The sequence below is a fragment of the Chelonia mydas genome, chromosome 4 (assembly GCF_015237465.2).
Source record: "Chelonia mydas isolate rCheMyd1 chromosome 4, rCheMyd1.pri.v2, whole genome shotgun sequence".
Classification (NCBI taxonomy): domain Eukaryota; kingdom Metazoa; phylum Chordata; order Testudines; family Cheloniidae; genus Chelonia; species Chelonia mydas.
The window spans coordinates 19,600,679-19,612,885 of NC_057852.1; the positions used below are offsets into that span (position 1 = coordinate 19,600,679).

The 12,207-nt window shown below is 41.0% G+C and overlaps 1 protein-coding gene across 2 annotated transcripts in view; it reads left to right on the top strand.

Moving 5' to 3' along the window:
* Positions 1 to 12,207, top strand: part of CDS1 (CDP-diacylglycerol synthase 1) — a 62,729-nt gene that overhangs the window by 19,111 nt on the left and 31,411 nt on the right. For both annotated transcript variants that reach the window (XM_037896799.2, XM_043545533.1), the window contains exons 2-3: positions 6,621 to 6,748; positions 10,915 to 11,011. In XM_037896799.2, coding sequence (XP_037752727.1) covers positions 6,621 to 6,748; positions 10,915 to 11,011 — 225 coding nt within the window. The remainder of the gene's footprint in view (positions 1 to 6,620; positions 6,749 to 10,914; positions 11,012 to 12,207) is intronic.

Sequence of the window (12,207 nt, forward strand, 5' to 3'; positions counted from 1 at the left end):
TCTAGATTCCTTCACTTTTTCACTTAAATGACATGTTGCCTGATTTAAGGAGCTGAAGACAGAGAACATCAAACTTATGAGAGAGATGAGGTGGGTGAGGTAATATCTTTTATTGGACCAACTTCTGTTGGTGAAAGAGACGCATTTTGAGCTCCACAAAGCTCTTCTTCAGGTCATGTAATTTTAGTCTTCACAAATTCTGGCAATACTTGTCTTTATTGCTATTCTATTGTAAGGGATGGAGTTCGGACATAACTCACAGCCCAGTCTAATAATAGGGGATGGTTCCACTATCTGGTATCAACACAGACATCCTTTTCCCTTTTTCAAAAGTGACAGACACTTAGGAGCCTACATTTCAGTGAAACTCAGTAGTACTTAGGCTTCTACATGACCTTTGGTAAAGGGACTTAACAAAGCAGCATAGACCAAAGCACACTATAGAACTTTTAGTGCATGACAACAGGGTCCACATAGACACTTAGGTCATCTCTACACCACAGGGTTAAGTTGACTTAAGTTGGGTCAATAATCATAAAGTACTGTAATTACATTGCTGGTGCACGTTCACACAACGCTCTCTGTGTCGGCAGAGCGCGCCCACAGTTGGTGCGCTAGCAGCGCACCACAGGTAGCTATCTCACTGTGCAAATTGTCACCTTCTGCCACTAGGGCTTCTGGGAATGGACCCCAGTGCATCATGGGAGCAGGGTCACTGCCCCATGATACGGTTTTCTCCATCCCATCATTCTATGGGCTTCTGACTACATTTCGTGCCATTTTTCAACTGCCCCTGTAAACTTTGTGCCCGCCATCTGTGCCTGAAAGCAGGGATCCTGCACTGCTCTCCGGTCTTGTGATGAGCATTGTGAACACACTGCAGGATCATCCACATTATTTCCTGAGCTGCGAATCTGGAAATGAATCTGTGGTGCCTGCCCTGCTGTGGGCCATGGAAAGAAATAATTCAAGATTAATGTTGGCCTTCATGAAGCAGCTGCACACAGTGGACTGTTGCTGTTGGGCTCGGGAAACAAGCACTGAGTGGTGGGATCGTATCGTTTGCAGGTCTGGGATGACAAGCAGTGGCTGCAGAACTTTTGGATGCACAAAGCTGCTTTCCTGGAACTGTGTGCTGAGCACGCCCCTGCATTGTGGCGCTAGGACACCAGAAGGAGAGCTGTCCTCAGGGTGGAAAAATGAGTGGCGATTGCTGTGTGGAAGGTGGCAGCTCCAGACTGCTGCTGGTCAGTTGGGAATCAGTTTGGAGTTGGGAAGTCCACCGTGGGGGTTGCGGTGATGCAAGTGTTCAGGGCCATTAATTGCCTCCTGCTGTGAAGGACTGTGACTCTGGGCAATGTGCAGGAAATAGTGGATGGCTTTGCAGCAATGGGATTCCTTAACTGCATCAGGGTGATAGATGGCACGCATATCCAAGTTTTGGCCCCAGACATCTTGTGATGGAGTGTATCAACAGAAAGGGTTACTTTCTGTGGTATTGCAGGCACTGGTGGATCAGCGGGGTCGTTTCACTGATATCAACGCAGGCTAGTCAGGGAAGGTGCATGAGGCATGCATCTTCAGGAACACGGGCCTATACAGAAATCTGGATGCACGGACTTTCTTTCCAGACCAGAAGATTCCAGTAGGGGATGTGGAAGTGCCCATAGTGATCCTGAGAGACCCAGCCTACCCTTTACTCCCGTTGCTCTTGAAGCCTTTCACCAGAAACCTTGATAGCAGCAAGGAGTGCTTCAACAACAGGCTCAGCAGGTGCAGAATGACTATAGAATGTGATTTTGGCAGATTAAAAAGTCCCTGGTGCTGCCTTTTTGGCTGGTTAGACTTCAGTGAAGAAAATATTCCCATGGTCATAGCAGCCTGCTGTACTCTTCCCCCTCGGCTTCAAAAATGTTATGCAAAATTTTCCAAGGTGTGGAGCGTTGAGGTGGATCGCCTGGTGGCTGATTTTGAGCACCCAGACACAGAGGGGCTCAGCGGGGGGGGGGGGGGGGGCATTTTAAGGGTTTGAAGGAGCATTTTCACAATGAGCCCTAGAAATGTCTTTCAGTAATGAATTCAGGCAGGCATTGTTTACTTGCCATCTCGAATGACCCTTGTACAGATTGCTGCCTGATCCTTAATCATAGTCTGCATATGTGCTGATTTGCCACTGTGTGTGAATTTCTGCTGCACCCATCATGTGTAGGACACACATTAAAGAATGATATTTTTGAGACTATATTTTTATTAAAGAGAAATACACAATTTCCATTTCTGTTTCCTACAAGGGACATGACACTGAGCAGCACTCTCTCAAATGAGGCTCTCACTGCTGTGTGTAAATCCAGCTGTTATGGAACTGGTCCTTCGGGGTGAAGTGCCAGGGGTACTGTGATGGGCTGGGAACATGTCACGAATGTTTGTGGGGAGTTTGGCAAGGGCATGGAAAGCAGTTCTGTATGCGCTGCAGGGGGAGTTGAGCACACGTGTTCCAACTGCAGTGAGTCAGGGACCTGAGCATCTCTGTTTGGTCCTTCATGAGCTTTATCATCCACTCATGCGCCTCTATTATTCACTCCTGCCCTTGTCTCCTTGGCTATCCTTTCTGAGTTTTTCGTTTATTGTCTCTCCACGCTCTGTGCTTGCTACCTGCATGATCGGATTATTGCAGCACTTCTCAAACATGTTCTCCTTACCCCTCCTTATCTGACTGAGACGCTCTGCTGGTGTGTAGGAGCTGACCATCAAGGGAACATCTGCAGAAGCCAAAAAAAAAAAAGAAAAAAGAAAATCAGTATTGAGTGCACTCTGTCTTGAATCATAGAGGGTGCTTGTAACTTTTTTCTTGCTTTCCCTTGGCAGGCACGCAGCATGGTGAGAGCATTAAACATGGTGAGTTCTGCCTGGGGGAAAGGTGCAAGATGGGACAAAGGATCTGGGTGGTTTCAGAAGGGGATCACTACAAGCGCCTAGGGACACTATTCTGAATACTGGCACCATTTTCCACAGGCAGGGGTGATCGAAGCTGATATCTCTATTGAGGGTAACTGATGATGTAAGAATGCATCTCCTGCATGCGCGTAGCTTCAGACCAGGTCCATAGGTTGCTCGTCTGCGTGCTGCTTTAGTTTCTACAGAAGTAATTGACGATTGGCATGGCAAAGTTTCCTACAATGGGAGAAGAAACAGAACAGCTGTGTCAAGGAACCTTTGTTAGAGGATTGCAGAGTATCTTCAGGAAAGTTTCCTAGAGATTTCTACGGAGGATTCCCAGGAGATCCTGGTGTGCATTAACAAACTTTTCTTTAGGACCCCCATTGTGTAGCTGCACGGGGGAATGAGGAACAGATGCAAACAGTACCTAGTGTTGGTAATTTCTATCCCTTTTCCCACGTGCACCACGTAACAAAATAAAGGACACTTGTACTTCATGTTACTGTGCAGTATCAAAGCAAATTGACTACATACCGGAGCTCCCCTCTCCTGCTTCCAGTGCACCAGAGCCAGAGTACTGAGACTGGCTGAACCCCTCTGGAGTTAAAGAGGTCCTGGCTCACCACACCACTGGACAACCCTGTCATCTGTCCCATAGCCTCCTCCAACTAAACCTCCTCATCCACCACTTGGTTCTCGTGGTTGATTCTGCTGGCTACTGCCTCCAATGTCCCTGAAGTATCCATGGGGCTCTTGGCGGTGGTGGTGGGGTCACTACCGAGGATGGCATGTAGCTCCTTGTAGAAGCCGCATGTTTTCAGTGCTGCACCAGAACAGATGGTTGGCCTTCCTTGCCTTCTGGTACGCATGTCTCAGGTTCTTGATCTCAGCACAGCATTGCTGCTTGTCCCTTTCATGCCCCTTCTCCTCTATGCCATGAGCAAAGCTCCTATGGCTGGATCGGAGCTGCGACTGAACAGCCTCCTTTACCCACAGATTCAACAGATCCAATAAACTCTGGTGTACTCCAGGCGGGAGTGCGTTTGCTGCGGAAAGCGAGAATGGTCACTGGGAAGATGCTGTGTGAACTCTCCACGCTGAGCAAACAGGAAATAGAATTTCAAAATTCTTGGGGCTTTAAAGGGGAGGGGTGCATGCATGTGTATCTGGCTGCAGGGCAGTGGAGTTGAAACTGTGGACCAGAGCGGTCATGATGGGCATTTTGGAATACCTCCTAGAGGCCACTGAGAGCAGTATAAACAAGTGCAGTGTCTGCGTTTCTCTAACTTGGTCACATAAAGGTCTGTGCCGCTTGTTGACGTGTTTTTATTATGTGGGCATAGCAGGAGAGTTTAATCAGCTGGAGGAGCATTGCAGTACGTATGCATCCACCACTTTTGTCGACATGTTTGACTTTTGTTGACAAAACTGTGTAGTGTGCACAAGGCCTTAGTGCACAGCAAGGTAATGTAACGTAGATTTACACCCCAGTTTGCCGTGGATTAAGTGTTCATATAGAATCATAGAATATCAGGGTTGGAAGGGACCTCAGGAGGTCATCTAGTCCAACCCCCTGCTCAAAGCAGGACCAATCCCCAATTTTTGCCCCAGATCCCTGAATGGCCCCCTCAAGGATTGAGCTCACAACCCTGGGTTTAGCAGGCTAATACTCAAACCCTTGAGCTATTCCTCCCCCCAAGGGATATAGACAAGCCCTGTGCCACCTAGGTACTTCTGAAAATGTTAACCTGAGACTAAACCTTTTCTAGTTTTTAAATGCTTTGTTAAAAGTGAACTGCCATGTTTTTGGAAGCTGTAGAGATGGATAAATGAATAACTAAATTGCTATTTGATGAAATGTACACAAGCAGTGATCACTGCAGTTAAAATATTGCCTAAAGCTAGGCAAGCCTGTTCACCTTCAACATAAATTTTAGGACTGACTTGCTAACCTATTATAGAATACTGTAAAGTGGAGAACCCCTCGGATAATTTTGAGAATGTAACCACTTTACACATATATGGGTTCTTTCACAGTGAAGTCTTATAGATTAAAGAACTTGCTTTGGTTATGCTTTTTCTCCATAATAAATCTAGTAACTCCCCCAGAGTAAGAACTACTCTGTTCTGTGGCCTTGGGGTATAGAAAAACATAAACGTTGTTCACAAACATGAAATAAAACAAACCAAAATCCAGTCAAGAATTATTCATTAGAAAAGGGCTAAACACAAACTGAATAAACATTTGCCAAACATCACTCTGTTATACACTCTTTTGTCTCACCCTTTGTCTAATCTACTTAGATTACTAGCTGTTAGGCACTACCAAAGTATAAATAAGAAACCTAGTGCATGTAAGGTGGGTGAGTATATCTTTTATTGGACCCGTTTCTCTTGGTGAGAGAGACAAGCTTTCAAGCTTACACAGAGCTCTTCTGGGACTGACATGGCTATGTAACACTGCTTACAAATCGAGTGCAGGCGTTTAGCAGATAGGGAAAATAATACAATCCTAGTTAATATAACATCACTGGTGAGAGTGGCATGGTAAGGGAACCACCTGTTGAGTGGGCAAAGGGTGAATAGGGTTGGTGCTTCGGTTAACTACCACCCTCTCTTTGTAGGGTGGGGAAGGGAAAGGATGGGAAGTTCCTAAACAAGACTGCAGTTAGAACTGAATGGGAAGCCAGATATGACATTGAAGTTCTGTGTAAACTGTTCTCCGTTCCTGCAGCTCCGATTTCTCAGCTTTCCCTTTCTTCTGCACTACTGAAAAACCTGTCATTGCCAGCATGTGGTTTTTAAACTAAGGTGTTTTTAAGAAATATTTTGGGGTAAGATTGAGGGATCAGAAGGCAATGGGACAAAAGGAGGGTGGGAAAGATTGGTGGAGTTATGAGGTGGGGGAGAGAGGGGAAAATGAAGAGATGGATAGGGGGCGTTAGAAGGTTGGGATGAGAGTGGAGTTTTAAAAAAGGGTAGCTAAACTGAACTATACTTGTTTGATCCCTCTGTTTATGGCATTGGAACAAACCCTAGTTGGCAAAATAGAATCAAAATTGTGTATAGTTCTTGTAAGTAGCTGACGTGAGCGGATGAGGTCAGAAAGATAGCAGGTTCTGAATTTGTTATAGGAGGAAATGCTGAGCTAAAGACTGACCGTGTGCCGTCTGTTTTTGCTGTTGAAGTGGGACTTGCTCCAGTGAAGTAAGGCACCTTGATCCTCGGAGCCCTGGGTAAAGATGTGGGTGTTCTTGTAGTATATAAATCCAAATAAATAAGCCACTGCTACTACTGATTCTTTTGGGAAGAGTATTGTCTATAGAAAGCTACCCTGTTATCTTGTAAGAAGCTGATTATTCACAGCTGGAGAGTTAGACTGCAAAATTTGCAGTCTATGTAGATGTGTCTGAGAAATTTATGGATACAGAGAGGATGAGACTACTTGAAGGTAGCAGGTACCATCACAGTAAGTGAATAATTTACCTTCTTATGAACTGTGTAAGCACATAGTCAATAAGCCAAGTTTCACTCTGCCTAAAAATCTATAGTTTTGCTGATCTGCCATTTACATTTTCTTAGAAGCAGGTATTTCCATGTCACTAGCCAAATGAATCTTTGAGACTAAGCATATACTACCTTCTGAAAGGTTAAACAATACTCTTTTATGTGCTTTATCATAGGATGTAGTTTTGGGTGAAAGATGTGGCGATCTAGATCTCAGAAATGATTCAGATATTCCAGAAGTGCCCCCGTCAACAGACAGCACTCCAGAAATTCTCAAGAAAGCTCTGTCCGGCTTGTCTTCCAGGTATGCTAAAATAGGATTCAACACATTTGGGATAAGAATGTTGAGATAGCTGCTGACTAAAAAATAATTACAGACAAAATTGGAGTCAGTTTTTTATTTAATGAGGGAATATGATGCCATAAAAATAAATAGTTGTTTTTTGGATTTAGTATTCTGGTATCAGGACTATATTAATGCTTGTGTAACAATTTTCATATAGTTACTGTGCTTTCAAAATATGCTACCCAAAAGTTCTCTAGCTGCACCCATTTTTAAATAACTAAGATAGCTTTTAAGTTACGATATTTAACAATTATCTGCTGTTGCTCACTATTTTCTATCTTGGTACAACAGCACAAGCGTCAGTAGTTATAAGGGCTGATGTTGCAGGACCTTTATTTATTTATTTATTTTTTAAATAAAAGGAGAGCGCGCGCGAGAGAGAAATAAGAGGCTTTTGGTTTAATATGTGGATTTGATTTCTATCATGGTTTAAATCACTTGTCAGGAGAACTAGATTTAATCATGGATTTTTACATAAAAGTGCATTCTTGTTGGTTGGTATAACCTTAATACATATTCTTCACAACTCAGAGTTAGATGTAGGTTTCATTTTTAGAAGGTACACACTATACATTTTTAAAGTGATTTATTTTGAAAACTTTTCAGATTAGTTTTACAACTATATCAGAAAATGAATGATTGTTTGGTTATTTCATTTACCAAAGGTAATTGAAGCCGATATTATGAAGTCATTGGGAGGTGAACTATCTCCAATTCAACAGGTTAATCATTAATATTTGGAGGATTTTTTTGCCATGCTGTATTAGGAGGAGAACATCGTCAGATATTTAAATTGTTTTATTTAACTAAAACAAAAACGTTATGTATTCTGGATTTTTTTCTTCAACAGCAAACATATAATATTTTAACAAAACAAGCATATGAATTTTTGAATTTAGTTAAACATTCAAGTTTTTCAAAATCAGGTTTGTTTTTGTTAAAATTGTTTTTAACTAAAATAGTTAAATGACATGTTTATTTTAAAAAACAAAAATTAAATAGACTGTCAGCCAGGTCAACATGAGAAACTTAAAATATTGGCTTCTTCAGCTAACTTGGTCGTCTTCACCTTCATTTTCCTGTTTGTTCATAATCTGGAAAAGAAAAACAAGCTTTCCTGCTTTTTCAGGTCCCAAACGATTTCTCAATTTGGAATGAATTAGTCCAAAGGAAGAAAGTATTCTTTCTACATGGGCAGAAGAAGCTACTGCTGTTAAAAGTGAGATTATCACTTCAACAGTCTCTGAATCCAAGTGCCAATTTCTTTAAAACATCATCAGCAAACATATATTTCTTGGACGGTTCACCCTTAGCTCTGAATTTTATTATAGTTGGCATTATGGAGGAATGATTGCTGAATGTCCATGTCATAGCCAACTCCTCTTCTTCAGCAGTTAAGGTTGGACCCTGGTACCGAGTATTGAGAATATTGGCAAGAAAATGAGCTGGAGATAGTGCTTGTCCCATTCATTTTTTTTAATGCTTGTAATTTAACGCTGTCCTTGCATATTTCTCTTTTTAAGATCTCACTCGGTTCCTTCCAAATTTCAACAGCGTCAGCAATAAAACAGCGATTTCCCTGCATTCTGTTCAAAGCTACAGAAACAGGCTTCAGGGTACTCAGCATGTGTTCAACATTTCTCTTAAGCCCAATGTTGAGAACTTTGGCTGTGACAAGGCCATCTATTTTTTCACGATTTTGTTCACAAACCAGGGTGGATAAAAATCAATGTTGTTGTTTACCCGTGTACACCTAGATGTGCAGCAAACTAGTAACTGAGAAACATGACAGGAAGACAAAAGTATGGCATGTCATGGGTAAGCACTTAGAAACAATGTTAACCTTATAAAATCAGTTGTTGAATTGGATACTTTTCCTCTAGTCACAGAAGTTCCAGTAAGAGTTGGGGAGAGAGAGGTGCAGAGAGGCTCATGATGAAATTTCAAGGGTCCTTGTTCAAAAACTGAGTCCCCACCAGATTTATTGTTTGCCCTCTAATTAACTGTAACTTCATTTTTCATTAACCCATTGTCTGGAGTGCCATGTGTTCACATCTTGTTGGCTTCTCTGCTTCTTGTTAAGCAGAATTGACTGAAAGACTTCTCTCTGAAACATGGACACAAACTGAGCACTTCTGAGAGCAGACTGCTAATTTCATTGTACTGCCCTCACAGAATGAACAGGACCAGAACACTAACACTTTCAGGTTCACCTAACTAGGTAAACGTCTTGTGGAACAAAGGCCTGTGAACCAGACATGTCCTAACTGGTATTCAGAGAATGGGACATTAGGAATTCTGGCTAATGCATGGCTATAAAATGTCCCCTACTCTAGATTTTTTGAATCTGTTTTCTGAAGGGTAAGTCCATGAGTACTCTTTGTAGGCAAAATGCAGTTCCTGATGCTTTTTGAAGAGTGTATTCAAGGTTATTTACTGGGATCATATCACTTCTGATTATTAAATATCTTGAGGCAGCGCCGCTTGTATCTCACACCATAATCTGTATCCCAATTGGAATTTGAATGTTTTTTACAAGCATCTAGTTGAGCTATGGTATAAGCCACTGAAATATTTCCCTCCATTTTTATATTTGACCTTTAGAATCTTAGCTATAGATGCTACACTCTCTAGTAAAAGTTGATGAGGTAGCACACTTGTCATAATTCTAGGTGGTGGGCTAGACTCGCTGGGTTGCTCCCACCTATTTATCAAAGCTGACTTTCTAGATCTACGATGGTCAACAGGTGCTTTTACCCAGGGCGTGGGGCTGGAGCTGGGGCTGGTAAGTGTGTGTATGGGGGGGGAGGTTGGTTGGTTGTTTTTTTTTGTGTGGTGTGGTTTTTTGTTTTTTTGTTTTTTGTTTTTTTTTTTGTCCCATCCACCTTGAGGGAATTCTTAGGAAAACTTTTTAAAAAAAAAAAAAAAAAAAAAAGCTTTTGATAGCGATAAGGACGTATCACTAAAATGAGCAAAGAGGTCCTTTGCTGTGGTTAGTGCAGCAAACGGTACTGAAGTCCTGTTGTAGTGCAGTGGTTCTGCCTTTGTGTAAGTACCCATGGCAACTTCATTTAAGTAGCCTTAATGGATACTCTTCACTTGCCAATAAATAAAATCCTTTAAAAGTAAATTACACATGTCTAACACAAACTTAAGTTCAAATTAGATTTTTAAAATTGACTAAGTTGACAGTGTCCCTTTATGTTTAGTCATGTTTGTCTAGAAATTTTGTTACTTGTGCTACAAGATACATGTAAGATTGTTATGAACAAGAGAGTGGAAAGAATTTTTTTTGTATGTGCCTACACTGGGTAAATAGTCAGTTGTTTTGGTTTAACCTGTACAGCCAGTTTCCCCTGTTTTTCCTGTGGGTTTTTCATACCATAAAGAAAAGACAAATGCACTAGAAAATAGGACTATAAAACCACTGTTTTTTACAGGGATACTAGAGACTAGGTCTAGTACTGGAAACTTTAACTCATTGTTAAAAATAAGCTGGATTTCAGGCTGACAGTAATCTTTTACTAATTTTCTACAACAATCTAGTTTTTTAATCCAGTTGCTGAACAACTGTATGAAAAGCAATCTCGATTTTTTTTTTTTTCTTAGACCAGTCTGTTTGAATCCCTTTTAAGAAAAGAATCTTAAGTTTGGAGAAGAATGTTTACATGCTAACAGCAACTTTCCCCTTATGGACCAGATTGTGGCCAGATCCAGTATGGATATGCAATAGGAGAACGGTAGAAATAGCCTACCCCATCTCCTCCCACATGCATATATGTCAGGGCTGATATTGCAGTCCTAGTGCTCATATGAGCACAGGATTGCTCCCTACTAGTGCCTCTGTGTGTGGTGGTAGCCACTCCACAAAAAGGGCAGGGCTATTACCTTGGGTCCCTTCTACATCACCCAGCAAGAGCTAGCTTCTGCAAAGAGGAGCATATGCTGCACCACTTCAAAGCTTGTAGCAATAAGCATGCTACCCATGTTGCCACAGTTTGTAAATTGCCTTGTTAATTGTTCAGTTACTAAAGGAAATACTTACTATAAAAGATATCTATTACTATGAAGAGACTGTTAACTGTACTGTTTTCTTTAATTGTCCTAATATGTTTTCTTTGCAGATGGAAAAACTGGTGGATTCGTGGAATTTTAACGTTAGCTATGATATCATTATTTTTCCTGATCATATATCTTGGATCATTTATGCTGATGCTTCTTGTAAGTTTTCTAAACACATTTTCCTGTGTCAGACTTACTCACCCTTTTTGTTGATCATAATACATAAAATGAACATGAAGGCAAATTATATAGAACTTTCAAATTGGTGAGCAATTTACCTTGTATTGAAGTGAATTAGTACTTGTGAAAGGTATGGGATTGACATTCACACATAGCTTTTAGGGACTGCTGGCTTTGTTGGTACTTCTATGTACTGTACCTTTCAAGACTTCTATAATTTAATGTAAAATAAAATAATGACTCTCTAGTCCTTTTTGTTCTAGAGATCCTTGAAAATGGGACTGAAACTATTGCAATAAATTTCCACTTCTAAAATTTATAGATCATTCTCGGCCCTCCTTTAACGTGATTTTCCATCTCCTCATACAGAGTGGCCTGCTTTTCAGAAGTCATTGGATGTCCTGTACTAAGCTTGCCAGAGTTGACGACCCTGAAGAAAACATTAACTTTGAAATCTTACTTTAATGAGCTGATTTTTGTTCCTTGACACTGTCTCAGCTAGGATAGTTCAATAAAGTATTTATCTGGTTCACTTTTTTTCTGTGAAGTTCTAAAATAATTAGAGTTGTGGAAATGTATTTAACCTCTCTTTTTAAGGTGTCATAATTAATAAACTGTTGGTTTAGTTCACTTCAGATTTTCTAGAAAAAATTCACTGTTGCCTCAGTAACATACTTTAGGTTATAGGGAAGTCAATATCAGGATTATAACAAACTCAATTGAAACTTTATTTATGGTGTGACTGCCATTGCTCCATATGCATACAGAGACCATATTTTAAGGCATGTGTGGAAACAGGTAGGATTAAGGATACCTAAATTAGGTATTTCTGACTTCTGAGTGTTTTGACCTTATAACTCCCCTAACACATTTTTTCTCTTTATAGAGTATACACAAGGGGTATAATCAATGGATTGTATATTCATGCAGTTTTTGAAAAAAATTTTTGTAGAGAGCTATATTCTTGGCCTGAATTAAGGCTGAGTTTTTGCTGCCTTAGCAGTGCAAATAGTCATACAAGCCATCCTAAAAGTTGCATTTGTGATTACCCTTTCTGTGCTGTGTAAGGGATGTGTAGATGGCAAAGTGCGGATCCTGGACTGTTACAATGGTCCCAGTGGGTGGCTGTGGCTGGCATTGTCTAAAGCAGCTCCCTTAGTTTGTTCTAAACTATG